At 39.5% G+C, this 17162-nt stretch overlaps 2 protein-coding genes and 1 long non-coding RNA gene across 3 annotated transcripts in view; 1 reads left to right on the top strand and 2 right to left on the bottom strand.

The window, feature by feature from the left end:
- Positions 1-17162, bottom strand: part of LOC125274257 (protein P54-like) — a 55949-nt gene that overhangs the window by 14037 nt on the left and 24750 nt on the right. The gene's annotated exons all lie outside the window — the stretch shown is intronic.
- LOC125274281 (kinesin light chain 1-like) overlaps positions 1-17162 on the top strand; it is an 89246-nt gene that overhangs the window by 71225 nt on the left and 859 nt on the right. Inside the window, exons 5-15 of the mRNA XM_048200532.1 lie at positions 3774-3973; positions 4062-4287; positions 4452-4539; positions 9884-9985; positions 11315-11488; positions 13399-13498; positions 13888-13940; positions 14020-14087; positions 14393-14507; positions 15676-15794; positions 16834-16885. Coding sequence (XP_048056489.1) covers positions 3774-3973; positions 4062-4287; positions 4452-4539; positions 9884-9985; positions 11315-11488; positions 13399-13498; positions 13888-13940; positions 14020-14087; positions 14393-14507; positions 15676-15794; positions 16834-16840 — 1252 coding nt within the window. The 3' untranslated portion in view covers positions 16841-16885. The remainder of the gene's footprint in view (positions 1-3773; positions 3974-4061; positions 4288-4451; positions 4540-9883; positions 9986-11314; positions 11489-13398; positions 13499-13887; positions 13941-14019; positions 14088-14392; positions 14508-15675; positions 15795-16833; positions 16886-17162) is intronic.
- On the bottom strand, positions 1041-3483 carry LOC125274297. Its single transcript, XR_007186230.1, has 3 exons — positions 2767-3483; positions 1970-2042; positions 1041-1687 (listed from the first exon to the last, which is right to left on the bottom strand). It is a non-coding gene; the product is annotated as an uncharacterized LOC125274297 (long non-coding RNA).

Here is a 17162-nt window from a genome sequence, read left to right as displayed (position 1 = left end):
AGACAAAATTTCATCTGAAAGTTTAAAACATCCAAATATAACTTTTTAAAAGAAAAAATCCAAACTTCAGGAGGTTGTGTGTAAGTTTACAGTGAAAAATACCAGATTTTTGCTGGTTTTTTGTTTGTTTGTTTTTTTTTTGTTTTGGTTTTTTTTTTTTTTAATTTGATCCATTCTCAGACAAAATAAATGTAAAATTGGGACTTCAAATGATCTAAACTGAAACTTCAAGTTGTCCTGTTTAAAATGATATATGGCACTTGATGCTGACTGCTAGAATGGGTTAGAAAAGAAGAGAAAAGTGCAGGCAAGTCAGAAGCCCCAAAAATGCTCTAGGTCTTTAAGGGTTAACTCTTTGACGTGTGCGATCACACCGGTGTGATCAGTCTTGGCTGGTCCCTGGAGTGTATGATCACACCGGTGTGATTAGAATGTTCAGCGCATCACGTGATCAACTGCCAAATTCAAATGTGCTTGTCGGACACGCTCAACGCTTTTCATATCACAAATATGCAGTGTTTTCAACCACATGATGTAAAACAAAACAACACATTTACACACTGATGTCTGTAGAAGTGGCAATAACAAGCCTTTCCATTATAATTAGATGACACGTTTTATTCATATCAGAAACACATTGTGCAAGTAACTTTAAAGTTTACTCTATTCTTCCCCAGTTCACCGACTCACTTACTTTCATGTATTTCGGGAAAAGCGAAATACATGAAATGGCTGTTCCAACTTTGTGTTTGCAAAGCACATTTGTCATGGCCAGAGAAAATATGATCTGAGCTGCATTTCCCAAAAGGCTTGTAAGCCTAAGTTGGTCAGAGACTGTTTGTTGCAATTGTTGTGTTTCCATTTTTTTCTGTTCTTGTTGTTTCTCTTTCCTTCAATGATTCTGCTTATTAGCATCAGGTGTCACCACTAACGGTCAACCATCACTTAATTAATCACTTAATTATCTCATTAACTTTAACACTGCTTCAGTGTTAGATCCTGTAGTATGGATACATATGTACACTGGTTGATCACTCTTGTTTCTGGTATAAAAATAGAGATTTTCAAATATAATTATAAAAACATGTCATATGTATCCATATACTAAAGTCCTTTAAGATCAGATGTCCAATGGTTGATAATCATTAACATTTTAAATCACCTTCCAGCATTAAATAAGGCAGACAAACAATTAAAAAACACGAGACAAGATGATTCAGGTGCAGAAACTCCACCCTCTTAGAACACTTACCAGGAAGCAATTGTCTTATTATTTCTCATTTCTGTCTTATTGACTCTCTTAGTGTCTTGACAAAAGTACAAAAGACTCAGTGGAGAACAAAGAAAAACTTTTTCAAGAAGGATTTTTGAGAAGTTTGTTTCAGAACAGATAACAGATCTTTGTGATCTTTTTGCAACCTCGTTCAGAAAGTGAACGTAAAGTCAGATTTCTGAAGTTTAAACGGTGAAAATGGATTCACTATCTGTAGATGATTTTTCTTGTCCCATGTGTTTTGACATCTTAAAGGATCCCGTTCTTCTATCATGTAATCACAGTTTCTGTAAAGAGTGTCTTCAACAGTTCTGGAGAACCAAGAATACCCAGGAGTGTCCTGTCTGCAGGAGAAGATCCTCAAGAGATGATCCTCCAAATAATCTTGTGTTAAAAAACTTGTGTGAGTCATTCCTGAAGGAGAGAAATGAGAGGCGTTCATCAGGATCTGAGGAGATCTGCAGTTTACACAGTAAGAATCTCAAACTCTTCTGTCTGGAGGACAAACAGCCTGTGTGTTTAGTGTGCTTGACTTCAGAGAAACACGACAATCACACATTCAGACCCATCAGTGAAGTATTTCCATCATATAAGGTAAGACAGATTTATATCTGGGGATAAAAAATTATATATGTTGTATATCATAAATATACAATTTTCTTTGCAACCGTTTTGGAAATATTATATTTTACATACACAATAATACATAAATCTCTGGTGTCTGGTGCAGGAGGAGCTCAATACAGCACTGAAGTCCTTACAAGAGAAACTGAAACACAATGAAAACATTAAAGGAGAGTTTGAGAAAACATTTCAAAACATCATGGTGAGGATCAATTCTTTTGACATATTTGCAAATTTGATTAGAACATCTGATTTGGGTTGTCTGACGTAATTGCATGTTAAATGATTGGAATACAAACACACACACACACACACACACACCTACACACACACAGGTTTGTTTTTTGTGAATTGTGGGGACATTCCATAGGCGTAATGGTTTTTATACTGTACAAACTGTAGTTTCTCTTCCCCTACACTACCCCTACCCCTAAACCTAACCATCACAGGAAACTGTGCACACTTTTACTTTCTCACAAATACTCATTCTGTATGATTTATAAGCCTTTTGAAAAATGGGGACATGGGGTAATGTCCTCATAAGTCACCCTCTTCTTATAATACCTATGTCATGCCCATGTCATTATACAAATTTGTGTCCTGATATGTCACAAAAATACACACACACACACACACACACACACACACACACACACACACACATAGTTGTTTGTGTAACATGATGACCAAGCAGAAGCCTCTGTTAGCTAGCTGCTTCATCAGTGAATGGAACTAATGCAGACGCAGCAATCCCATTGGCTTGTGCTGACCTATCACCTTTTCACATTTTGATTTCAATAAATTAGTTTGGGCAACCAAAGGCAATGTGATTAATATTTCTGAGCACTGAGCTGTCGACAACACATTACCTGAATGAAGACATGAGCAAAATGAGAAGTCCATCCATCTATTCTTTATACTGCTTGTCCTATAGCTTGTTGTCCCACTAGTTTATGCCGGCGTCTCAGGCCAACGCAGAGAAACACTGTTGCCAGATGGCTAGTCTACTTTAGGAAAGAGAAATTGTGTTTAACTAATGTAAGTTTATGTTGTTAAACATAAAAATATTTTTCATTTTAGAAACGTTTAGCAAGTTTTTAATCTCGAACCTCATTATTGTTAGTCTTCACAGAAACATTGAATGTCCCAAGCTCCACCACCAAATCTCTGAGTTCTGTTTAATACTGTGTGAACAAATTTTCATTCATACATGCTTGCCATGTTTTAAAGTTTTGTCATAAAAATACTTGATTGACTGATTCTTAAAAGTTCAGTATGTCCTTTCAAATGATATCACATATTATTGATATCTAATAGTGTTTAGAATGTCAGTATATATCAATCCCAAATCATATCCCTATTGATGTTGATCCTAATAAAAATCCATTTAAAACTGTTTGGCTGGTGGGATGTAGATATTTGTGTCTACAGAATAAGACAATTCAGATGATTGAAGTGAATGTGGTTTGATTTCAGTCTCAAGCTGATCACACAGAGCATCAGATTAAACAGCAGTTTGAGAAACTTCATCAGTTTCTCAGAGATGAAGAAGAAGAAGCTACAATCACTGCACTGAGGGAGGAAGAGGAGCAGAAGCAGATGATGAAGGAGAAGCTGGAGGAGATGAACAGACACATCTCAGCTCTTTCACACACAATCAAAGACATGGAGGAGATGATGACAGCCAATGACATCTGCTTTCTGAAGGTCTGATTTCACATCATTGATTGATTGATTGAGTTCTTGATGATAAATGTGTGTTTGTTCTGCAGAAGTTTCCAGTCTCAATGGAAAGGTGAGTGATCTGCTGGTGTCTCTGGTCTCTCTGTTTCTGATCCAAAGCCACTGCAGTTCTGACTCCTAAATGTTTTTCCAGAGTCCAGATCTCACAGCCGGATCCACAGATGCCTTCTGGGGCTTTGATTCATGTGTCAAGTTACTTGGGCAACCTGCAGTTCAGAGTCTGGAAGAAGATGCAGGACATCGTCCAAAACAGTGAGTCTGGAGAAGATCTGTCTGTCCTTGACCCTCTGAATGATCCCCTTTCCAACGATGAGGAGGAGCACCTTCAAAGATGTATGTGAATGTCACTGTTGAACCCTCACATGTGAGCTGTTGTCTGACCTGTCACACTAACCTTGCCTTTGAACTTTGACCTCTGCAGTGCAGCACCAAGACAACAGTGTATCATCAGCCACCTCTCAGCAGGGCAGCTATGAGGCCATCCGCCTCAGAATCTTCCATAAACTGGTGATCCAGTACGCAAAGCAGCGCCAGTATGACATAGCCGTGCAGCTCTGCAAACAGGCTCTGGAGGATCTGGAGAAAATAACTGGACATTACCACCCTGATGTGGCCACCATGCTCAACATACTGGCGCTCATAGACAGGTAAGAGAGATCTGGATCTGGATCTGGATTTTACCACTGTAACATTTGGCTCAAGTGAATTTGAAAATGTCTTTTCCACTCAGAGTTAAGAAACGGCAGAATCCATTACAATTACCTCATACATGTGAGTTATTGGATGAAGTCTCTCTGTTTGTCTGTCTCAGGGAGCAGCAAAAATATGAAGAATCCATTATCTTGCTGAATGATGCTCTCTCCATCAGAGAGAAGACACTTGGAAAAGACCATCCTAAAGTAAGTGAAATAAATGTTGATTTCAGCATTTCATGTGAAATTATTTATTGTCATTTGTGTGTAGGATGCTAGAAAGAATATTTTTGTTATAAAGGTATTCAATTTTATAAAGACCTTAAAAGCACAGTATGTATGTTTTGCTGCTAGAGGTCACTTTTCAAAACAATAACAAAGGCGTAGCTTGATGACACCATGGGTGCTTCTCATTTCTAATTTGTGCATCCTTGTTTCCAACAAGGATAGTATATATAGTATTGTGGAGAAAATGCTGTATTACAAATAAAGATTTTTCTGATAATGCTATGTTGTTAGCCACTTGACAAAATAGCATTGTCTCTGAGGCATATGATACAAACATGTTACTCACAGTAAATCAAGAAAACAATAAGACTAACCATGTTGAACTATTTAACAATGATTAGTTTTCTGTCAATAAAGGTATCCTTTTTACCAGCTTTGCTTTGGTATTTAATAAATGCATATAATGGTAATGAAATACTTTTTAGCTGTGTTAATAAGATTACATTATGTAAGATGTTAAATTAAAATATCCCAAATCCACTAAAATAATGGGTGCCACTTTATATTAAGTGACCTTAACTACCATGTACTTACATTTAAATTAATCATTTGATACAATGCACTTATTGTGTACATACATGTTTTTACATTGTACTTATATTTTAAAAACACCTTCATGTAATTACATCTGTAATTATTTTCTGTAATTACATTCATAATTACACTGTTGACCCATCCCTTACAACTTACCCCTACCCTTAAACCTACCAATACCACCAAAGCTTTCCCTAACCTTACCTGTATCCCACCTCAAAAGCAGCAAAAGTGATTTGCAATTCAATATGAACCCAATAAGTACATTGTACTTATTTTTTGATGTAAGTACATAGTAGTTAAGGCCACTTAATATAAAGTGGGACCAAATAATGTTATATTTTGTTGTCTTGTGTACTTTTACATTATCCCAAATGTTTCCATCAGTGTTTAAATTCAGAGAAACAGCAATTGTAACCAGTGTAACGGCCCGTGTCATTGTGTCGCCTGTCAATGATGTCATATTTGTGCTACCCTTGATTTTCATTTTATATGATTTAGGTGAGAAAATTTATATGATTTAGGTGAGCAACCTTTTGGTGAAAATTCTTTCAAAAGCATCTCAGATGTCTCTGTGGTTAATGAAGTAGATGAGATGAAATGTAATCACAATTAATTGAGCTCTAAGATACAAGCATCACATACTCAGCTGTTTTTTCTCATGTACCATAAAGGTGTATGCCCTACTGGGTAACACTTTACAATAACAGTACATGAATAATCATGTACAAATACCTAAATTAAATATTACTTCAATATAAACTAATGATGAGTTAAAGGGTTAGTTCACCAAAAAATTAAAATTATGTCATTAATTATTCACCCTTATGTCGCTCCACACCCGCAAGACCTTTGTTCATGTCTGACTCCTCAATAGACAGCAATTTAACAATCACTTTCAAGGTCCAGAAAGGTACTGAAGACATTGTTAAATTGGTCGATGTGACTGCAGTGGTTCAAACTTAATTTTATGAAGTGACAAGAATACTGTGGTGTAGAATAAACAACCAGGCCAGGAATGCTTAATCTTACCCTCAAAAACTCTTTTAACACCCACAAAACTAGGCAGAACCAATCACCCACAGACATGCATTGTGATCACAGAACAGTCTCTCTTTGTCTATAAACAGTGCTTTTCCACCCTCTAGTGGACACAACATTTCTCCCCCTCTCCCTCGCTCCCATGATCTCTCTAAACATGTAAGGTCACAACAAAGTCTTTCAAGTGACCTGGCCAGGATCTGGTACGCACCGGTCGTGGGAAGGAAAAGTCCTGACATAGGCCTGAAGGGCCCAGAGACTGTGGGGCCTGTGAAATTATAGGTGGGGTAAGGGAAACGGGGTGAGGGCAAAAAGGGGTCTAAGTCTTGCCTGCCAACCTGAGGTGTTGCAGTTTCCAGTTCCAGTGGGAGAAAGGTATGTGGAAGATTCCCACTGCTTGCCCACAAAGACTGGGGTAGGTGCAGCTACTTTACAAAGATGATTAGCGTGCCATCGGGTACCATCCTCCAGGAGATAAGATATCTATTGATACCTCAGCCTATCTGATGAGCAACCAACAAGGGGGTAGACCAGAACAAGGCCAGTTTATTGCTCCTGTGTGGCCTGCGAACTCTCACTATCTGGCTCTGATATCTGATATCATCTCTGATAATCTGATATCTGGCTCTTTGCCACATCCGAATCTGTCAAATCTCATCAGGTTTCATCAGGCGCTGCTGGCGAGTGATGTGAGTTTTAACCCGCCAGGTGTGTCTGTCCAGCGGCAAAGTGATATTCCTGTCCAACATTAGGAAGGTGGGGGAGAACCCCTTGTGCCAGGTGTGCTCTAAGGCCATTTTTCAAACACTGCTGGAAATGTTCCACACCCCCTTTGGCCTGGGGGTGGTAAAGGGTGCTGCAGATGTATTGGACACCCTTATTTTCAAGGTAAGATGAGAAGTCCACTGAGACAAACTGAGGGCCGTGATCCATTGTAATAATTTGTGGAAGGCCCCAATAAGAGAAAGTCCAGAAAGTTCATGATGACTTGAGTGGTGATAGACAGTGCAAAGCCCACGTGCCACACATGTCATTCCAGCAAGATAGTTCATCTTTGATGTGGGCAAATGGTTTTAGCTCTTCTGAAACATGTAAGGGCCAGCCTTCTCAGATGTAAGTTCGGAGCTGAGAGAAGACAGGGTCCTGCTCTAAAACAGCTCCTGTAGTGATACCACGCACTGCAGAGGTGTGTGTAGCAGCTGAATGATGTCTGTTTCAGGCCTAAAGTCTTCTGTTATTTTCAGAGCTGGGACAGAGCAAGACAAAAGGTAAGCCACCATGTTTTCATGGCCTGGTGTGAACTGATGGCGGTAATTATACTGACGGAGCCAATCATTCCATCGGTGTAGTCTCAGTGGTCTGTGACCTGTTCCTGACGTTGCCCGCAGTACCACTAAGGCATGATGATCCATCCTCAGAGTGAAATGGCAGCCATACAAGTACAGGTGCCATCTTTCGCATGCCCATTGGCATGCCAGCGCTTCCTGCTCACCCACTGAATATCATTGCTCTGTTGGCCAGAGAGGCAAAGGCTATGGGCCTTTCTATGCCCTTCTGTGCCTGTGACAATATGGCTCAGATGGCTATGGTGGATGCATCGCAGGTGACCTTGGTGCTACAGGAGGTGCTGAAGTGTGAAAGTATGGGAGGTGAAGTGAATTGGGCCTTGAGGGTGCACACAGCCTCTGTACATGCCTGCGTCCACACTCAGGGCTCATCGTTCCGGAGTAATTGCCGCTGTGGTGCATTAGTGGTCGAATACTGAGGCAGAAACTTTAGTAGTAGCCTGTCATCCCTAGGAAGGATGCCACCTGGGCAGGTGAGGTCAGTTCGGGGATGAACTGAATGGCCTCCACGTTAGACTGGAGTGGTGAAATGCCCTGTGCTGACAACTTAAACCCCACAAATTCGATGACAGAACAGCAAAGAGACATTTTCTGCCATTTAAACTTAGCCTATGCTTGCCAAGTGCATCAAAAACCCTGTTGAGGCACCTATCATGACTGTGCATTGTGGGCCCATGCATGACAATGTTGTCAAGGTAGATGACGATGCCTGGTATTCCCGCTAGCACAGAGGTCATGTCATGACCTTTTGGAAACATGAAGGGGCAGAACTAAGGCCAAAAGGCATCCTAGTATAATGAAAAACTCCCTCATGTGTTACAAAATTCATCAGATTTCTGCTGTCAGCATGAAGGGGCACCTGCAGATAACCTTCTCTCAGGTTCAGCTTAGAAAACACTGTGGAGCCATAGAATTGGGCCATGAGTTCCTCCATCATTGATAGAGGGTACTTATCCAGAATAACTGCCTTATTGACTTGCTGCTTGCAGGTTTGAGACCCAGGATGAGGTGTCCACACGCTAAGTGATGCCTGCCCCCAGCAGGCACTTTAGTTCCGCTGACACCCCCTCACACAAAGGCAGGGGAATACGGTGTAGAGGCTAAATGACAGGAGTCACGGTATGGTCAATGAGGGAATGGTGCATAAATGAGGTGAGGTAGCCCAGCCCAACAAACAGCATTGGCCACTGTTGCTGCCACATTGTGGTCACAGCCAGGATAGTAGCCCTCCTCCATGTCCTCTAGGGCAAACCCCAGCATAATGAACAAGTCCAGCCCCATCAAATTTGCTCCTTTGTGGGCTACTTGGAAAATAAATGAGGGCTATGTCTATGAAGGTAAAATGACGCAATAAAGAATCGCATGCGCAAGGTAATATTTGTGGACGTGTACACAAGAAATGTGCAATTAAATTTGCATGCGCAAAAGAAGATTTGTGAAGGTGTAAATCGCCTTTCAAGCATAGGAAAAAAATTTAGTTGTCAAAATGTAGTGTGGAATAAACAACCAGCCCAGAAATGCAGAACAACTCTTGCAGTTTACTCTTACTCTCAAAAACACTTTTAACACCCACAATATTAGGCAGAACCAATCGCCCATGGCACAATCAGACACGCATTGTGTCTCTCCTTTTCCATTAACAGTGTTTTCCACCCTTTAGTGGACACAACAAATACTTTTTGTGTGGAAAAACAAAACAAAAACAACTTTATTCAACATTTTTTTTTCTCTACCCTGACAGTCTCCTTAGCAGTTGACAGAGAGCTTCCGTGTTCTACGTCAGAATGCCAACTCATTATTGTCCGGCTCTTGTGTCAGCATCACAGGCATGCATCACGTGAACAGCATTGGCCAATACTGAGCTGGCGTTCGGACGTAAACAGGGAAGCCTGCACTGCGTCAACTGTGTAGGAGACTGATGGAAGAGAAGAAATTGTTGAATAAAGAACAAAATAATTTTTGTTTTGTTTTTGCACACAAAAAGTATTCTCCTCACTTCATAAAATTAAGATTGAACCACTGCTGTCATGTTGACTATTTTAACAATGTTATTAGTAACTTTCTGGACCTTGAAAGTGGTGGTTAAATTGCTGTCTATGGAGGAGTCAGACAGCTTTTGGATTCCATCAAAAATATCTTAATTTGTCTTCCGAAGATGAACAAAGGTTTTACGGGTGTAAAATGACATGAGGGTGAGTAATTAATGACAGAGTTGTAATTTTTGAACTAATGCTTTAAGTAATATTTAATTTAGGTATTAGTACATGATTATACATGTACTGTTATTGTAAAATGTGTTAGTGTCTCGCCAGGATGCGCCATTGTGTGTCTTTGTGTTTCAGGTGGCAGATACTCTCAAAGGTCTGGTTGTGCTATACATGAAACAAGGCAAGAATAAGGAGGCTGAGCCACTCTGTAATCGAGCCCTGGACATCCAAGAGAAGGTCAGTGAATGTCCTGTAACCAAATCATCGCTCCTTAAACCTTAGCAGGTTCATCCACCCATAAAGGTCACATTAATCTGTTTAAAATTACAGCCTGTTTAAAAACAGAATAATATCTATTCAAAAATACAACCTGTAATATTTGGGTCTGTGTGCGGTCTGTGTACTTTTGCGTCCATTCCTTTTTCGTTTTTTAACCACGTCAAGAAAAACAAAAACGAACGGTTGTTGTATTTTTAAATGCTATGGTGAATACCAAAATTTTAATTAAAACCGAATACACAAATTTCATGTGCACAAAATAAATACTGACTTCTTTTCAGATTTTTGTTTATTGCATTTTGCATCTTTATAAACCAAAATTAAAAAAGGACCGATGAAAGTCGAAAAAATGTCAATTTACAAGTTTTCTTTTGTAAAATTGTTGTTTCTCCCACACTTTCGAGAGCCATGTCTCTGAAATAATTGACTTGATTTCCACCCCATTCTCACTCACGAGGGGTCCGATACTGTCGCATGTCCAAGAGAATGCTATACTGGCGGCAAACCAGTATGTCCCGCTTCTCCAGCAATAGTGATAATTCAATACTTTTAAGCAGTCCACTATGAACACAATTAACATGTTAATCTTTTTCCTTGAAAATAAAACACAGTTATGAAGAAAACACTTAATGCATTAAGACACTGATATTAAATGACCAATAAAGATATGCAGACAAGCAGGTCAGGCCGAATATGAAGCAATGCGCTTTCAACATGCAGCGTTTTCCACTTATAGAAAACCGTTATAAATGCTTAACATAAAAATATTATCCTTCCACTTTGTTTACGTTGCCGTTGACAAGAAAATGTGCGAGAAAATAGTTTCTCCCTGGATGTTGTTTAGGATTAAGCCACATTAATGTCCCAGCAACGCGGCTGTAACGCATTGCTTTCAATGAGAATTGAGAAATATTTCAGTCAGTCTGGTTTGTAATAAGAGAGATTTAATGTCTTTTCAGTTGATTTCTTCTAAGGCTGTGGATGGAAGTCAGTTGTAGTTATTGTGTTTCTCTTTTCTTTAGTAATTCAGTTCATTATCATCAGGTGTCTTCACAAACAATCATCACACAATAAATCACTCAAGTATCTAATTAACTCTAACACTGCTTCGGTGTTACTTTTAACACCCTGCTGATGGTTTTCATATGACCACTGAGTGGTGTTCATTTAACACCGGGGAATTTACTGTGCAATTATACAGTTTACAGTCATTATACACAGACCACATGAATGAAGGACATTATTGACCTGTCTGTCTCTCTGCCTGTCTCTCTGTTTGCATTACAGGTGTTGGGGAAGGATCATCCCGATGTGGCGAAGCAGTTGAGTGATCTGGCGGTGTTGTGTCACAATCAGGGCAAGTACGAGGAGGGTGAGCATTATTACCGCAGAGCTCTGAAGATCTATGAATGCAGACTCAGTCCAGATGACCCCAGAATGGCCACAACCAAGCACAACCTGGTTAGTTTGTCAAACTGTGTTATGACCCCTGAAATAATCTAGGAGTACAAGGGTCTAACATTTAAAATTGACATTAAAAATAAATACATACAAACTGTACTGCTTTTCTGCTGGAAAACAGTATGAGGTTCTGCAGACCAGTCCTGATGGCTTTGACGTCTGTTAAGAAGGTCGGGGTTCTGCAGGCATTTTCAGTTGACGAAGCATGCTTGGAATTCAGGCCGGCCAACTCTCATGTGGTCCTGAGACTCCAGCCTAGATATGTGCCCAAGTTCCCACCACTCCTTTCAGAGATCAGGTGGTGAACTTGCAAGCACTGCCCTTCGAGGAGGCAGACCCAGCCCTAGCTCTGCTCTGTCCAGTACATGCTCTCCACACTTAAGTAGAAAGAACTCAGTGCCTTAGGACCTCAGACCAGCTCTTTGTCTGTTACGGACGCCAGCAGAAGGTAAAGGCTGTCTCTAAGCAGAGGTTGTCCCACTGGATAGTGGATGCTATTGTCTTGGCTTACCAGGCTCAAGACCTGCCATACCCCCTAGGGATGAAAGCACACTCAACCAGAAGTGTTGCTTCCTCCTGGCATTGGCGCCTCGCTAACAGATATTTGTAGAGCTGGGCGACACCTAACACATTTGCGAGATTCTATAATCTCCGTATAGAGCCTGTGTCCTCTCGTATACTCCCCAAGGGGTCAGTACTGTAAGTAGTACCTGCTTTGTCAATTTTGTTTGCTGCGCCATTCCACTCCACGGACTGGATGCATGCACTATTTTCCTCAGATAAGTTCCACAGTCAGAACCCTGGGTTCCTCCAGCACTGTTGATGTCTAAAACTTGTGTGCATGCCCAGTCGATCAGCCCTTGTGTCAGACTAGGTGTCTCCAAGTATTGTGATTCCCCCCTCTGGGCAATCCCATGCGTGTATTTCTATGGTAAGCCTCCTTCGGTAGCACGTCTTTCCCTTGGCAAGACCACTCTCGCCATCTCTGACGTTGAAATATTCCACCCTGTTGTCTGGGTTACCTCAGAGATCTTCCATATGTATTACTGCCTATGCCGGTTCATATGTGCTTGTAAGACCTCCTACAAGCAGACAGCCTGTTAGCATACTTCCAGCTGGAATATGCTACCCAGTGTACTTCTGTGTTAAAGGATTAGTTCACTTTCAAATAAAAATTTCCTGATAATTTACTCACCCCCATGTCACCCAAGATGTTTGCGTCTTTCTTTCTTCAGTCGAAAAGAAATTAAGGTTTTTGATGAAAACATTCCAGGATTTTTCTTCATATAGTGGACTTCAAAGTTTGAACTAATTGTTATATACTTGCACTAGAACATTGTATATGACAATTTAGTTCAAACTTTGACCTGTGGAGGGCAGTAATACACTTAGCAGTGTCTCCACTGCTGGAATTCAAATAGAGAAGAAGAAGAAGAGAGCTAGTTCAAGATGAGCATTTATGGTTAAAACTTATAAAATTTAATTTTTTTTTTTTTTAGAAAATGAGCGATGGTTTCTCTAGATAAGACCCTTATTTCTCGTCTGGTATCGCTGTAAACTGTAATTTTTGAATGTTTTCATCAAAAACCTTAATTTCTTTTCAACTGAAGAGAGAAAGACATGAACATATTGGATGACATGGAGGTGAGTAAATTATCAGGAAATTTTAATTAGAAAGTGAACTAATCCTTTAAGTCTAGCCCTTTGCTCGTGCTAGGTCTCACAACAAGGTGCTATCGCTTACACAGGACACTGGAAGACAGCCATTGTGGCCTTACAGTAACCGAAACATTCTCCAACCACATGCACAAAGAAATGTTTGTATCTGTCAAATCATCAGCCACACTCACAATTATTCCATTTAGTCTTCATGGAATGATAGCAGTGAAATATTCATCATTTCTTTGCAGGCGATGTGTTTTTTCAATCAAGGCAAAAAAAAAGAAGCTGAGTTTCTTTTCAAAGAGATTCTGACCTGTGCTCATGAGAAGGAGTTTGGATTAGTAAATGGTGAGCTGTATTTTTTTGTTTGACTATTATTTGTGCCATTTTGCCTTTATTTGATAGATCAGTAAAGTAGAAACAGGAGTACGGCCCACACAATGTTGAGAAGGTGTGTTCTGAATAAACTGACAATGACGCTGCTGTAGATTAGTGTAAAGTCTGTAATGAGACGTGAGTTCATGGAAGAGGAAAATGAAACAGTGAGTGTTTTTTCTTCCTTCTCTTTAAATTTACTTCATCTTTGCACTTATTAAACAGATTAGTAGATTAGTATTGAAGGGCCACAAAGAAGACAAATCTTATAAAAGACAGTAGTGCTTCCTGAGAATGTGAGGTTTTTGGCCCAATCATGTGGCTTTAATGGGTAATGATGTTACTTGTGTGTCTGTTTCCAGCTGAAAACAAACCCATCTGGATGCATGCTGAGGAAAGAGAGGAGGTGAGCAAGGTGTGTGTTGTGGATGAAAAAAGTGTTTGTGTTTCTCCCCGACTGCTGTCATTCAAACTGTCTGTCTGCTGATATTCAGGAGAAACACAGAGGCAACACAGCGTATGAAGAATATGCAAGCTGGGACAAAGCCAGAAAACTCAACAGGTACCACATCACAAACCTTCACAAAGCTGCAGAAGAGCAGGATCATTATGTTCTTAATGCTGTTTGTTCCTGATTCCTTAGTAATTTTTGTTGTCATAAATCAGACAGACACATCTAGTAATGATCACAAATCACCAGATAAGGCATCCAGAGTTGCCAGATGAGTCCAGAGTTGCTATGTTTTTAACCAGACACGAATGGGTCGAAATGTCATGACACCGCCAAATCTAAAGAAATAAAACAAGTAATAATATTTTGGAGAAAGAAAACGAAGCCTATTAATCCCTCTTGTTTTCATACTGCAGTCCGGCCATAAATGCGACGCTGAGGAATCTAGCCGTTTTGTACCGCAAACAGGGCAAGATGAAGGCAGCAGACATGCTGGAGGAATGTGTCCCAAGATCCAGTACCCACAAACAGGTACAGAACAAACCTCACTTGTCATTTGTCTGCCTGTCAGTTCTCTCATGCCTTTTCCTGCTGCTTATTGTTTGGAGATGATTTGCAGCTCATTAGTGATGCTGATGCATCGTTCCGGCCTCATTCAGTGCAGCATTAATAAAGCTCAACCCATTTCATTAGCATTATCATCTCTTAGTTTACACTGATCATATCACACAAGATGCTTTTATTTATTTATTCATTTTAGTATGTTTTGAACTTTATTTGTGTATGCTTGCATGTGTCAGGGTCTCACAAGAATACGCCCAGATCAGTTTTTAACCCAAAATCCAAAAAAGAGATGAGAACTTAGGCCTATGTTTTGAATAATAGTAACAATAATAATACTACTAATAATAATAATAAAAGCTGGTTTTAGGCCCATTAAACTATTAGTTTTTATTAGTTTTATCAGCATTAATTAAAGGCAGTACAGCAGATCCTGCCATAAAATATGAAAACCTTACAATTATTTTTTTATTCACATTACAATGATGATCATTTTGGAGGACAATGTGCTTAATTGAAAATGATGTCAGTGTTCTTTAAAACAGGCTTAATTTTCATTATGCCAAATCCTTTTTTTGCTTATTTTGGGTTGAAATATGAGATGATCTAGACCGGTTTAGTGAGGTTCTCTCCAAAATCTTTTGAATATGTAAATCGCAGGTTTACATGTATAGCTGATAAGGCAAAGACACATTTTATAAAGTGTTTCTGAATGATTCTGGTCCAGAAAAGTGTTTCACTGGACTCTTGATCAGACACAGAGACATTTAACAAAACACAGTGTTTGTGCATCAGGCCTGATGAAAAGCCTTAATGATGAGTCACAGAAGCTGATTTCACTGTATTATAAAACTGAATGTAATTTCATTTCAGTTTAGGTCCCATGCTCATGGGCACACAAACAGCATGAGAGATTTCTGTTTTCTGTGCTTGTTTCTGACAGCTTCTTTGTGAGGTTCATGTTGGTCTTTCAGTAACAGAAAAACAGATCTGAATCAGTTATAATGCAACACTTAAATAATCAAGCTACTCTGTTCTGAATACAGTGGCCCAAAAGAGAGTGTGTGTGTGTGTGTGTGTGTGTGTGTGTGTGTGTGTGTGTGTGTGTGTGTGTGTGTGTGTGTGTATGTTTGTGCAGGATGGCAGACTGGATCGCAGCGATTCAACAGGGTGGTTCAGAGATATGCTGCGCAAGAGCTGTGGAATGCTGGTGAAGAAACTTCATGGTCACCAACCCCCAGAGCCGCGCAACACCAAGTACAAGCACACACACAGTGCAATACACAGTGTTGAACATCATGGCCAAAACTTTGAAAAATTACCTTTATAATTATTACAGCACATACTGACTTATAATGGAACAGAATTCCAACCACAAGCAATTTGTCTGTCAAGTGTCAACATTTGTCATATAATATGCTATTTAAATGTTCAAAATCACCTCATCAATGTTTGATGATTAATACACATGAAGAGCATTTTCTTTGGACCAATGAGAGTTTGATGTGGATGGGGCTACCCAGAAAGACACCTTAAAGGTGCCCTAGAATGCTTTTCATATAAGTCTAATTCTTTAATATAAGTCTAAGGTGTCCCCTGAATGTGTCTGTGAAGTTCCAGCTCAAAATACCCCATAGATTTTTTTTTAATTAATTTTTTTAACTGCCTATTTTGGGGCATCATTATAAATGCGCCGATTCAGCTTGCTTCCCCTTTAAATCCTTGCGCTCCCCGCCCCCAAGCTCGAGACTCTATAATACATTGCATAAACAAAGTTCACACAGCTAATATAACCCTCAAAATGGATCTTTACAAAGTGTTTGTCATGCAGCATATCGGATCATGTAAGTATGGTATTTATTTGGATGTTTACATTTGATTCTGAATGAGTTTGATGGTATGCTCTGTGGCACACTGCCTTACTCTCACACTACCTTACCAGCATGTGGCAAATCTTCTGCACTGCCAGAATTTTCGTCTGAGGTAAAATTTGATCTCAGAGGTCATTAACTGGCTGTCTGTGAACATGTCAAACTAGCGATCAAAGCCTACAGATTTTAGTCTAGGATTAAAGGAATCTTTTAGGATTTGCAAAATTTGTCTCAAACGACCAAATCGTGACCAAAATCACACAGTGTGCACCAGCCTTTACACACACTCACACGTTACGTAGAGTGTTATAACACTCAAATCACCACAAACATACATGAACACACTTTTGAACTTTGACGGCAACAGAACAGAATTAAGTTTTTTTATCAGTTTATATTTTTTATTGTATCTTTTTTTTCTATAGAGAATGAAAGCATGACGCCTCACTGAACAAGATGAGTGACAAGTCCTGTCAGGTAACTAATATACAATCTCAGCTCGTAAAATTACTGTAAGTTATGGTAAAATCACTGTAATGCTCTGGCTCATGTGGCTTATTGCTTTTCTCATAAGTAAACATGAGTCAGTGCTCTCAACCCATTTATAGTACATCCATAATGTGACCTATTTCCAAATAAAACATGAAAAAAGGAGCAAGTTATTATATTTTGATGAAACATTATGAAGACAAACATTTATTTCTGTAGAATAACATCACTGATTAATTGATCACAATCCGACTACAAAGATGAA

This window comes from Megalobrama amblycephala, linkage group LG1, assembly GCF_018812025.1.
Source record: "Megalobrama amblycephala isolate DHTTF-2021 linkage group LG1, ASM1881202v1, whole genome shotgun sequence".
NCBI lineage: Eukaryota > Metazoa > Chordata > Actinopteri > Cypriniformes > Xenocyprididae > Megalobrama > Megalobrama amblycephala.
The sequence above is the reverse complement of the archived record's forward strand: the minus strand, read 5'-3'. Positions and strand labels throughout refer to the sequence as shown.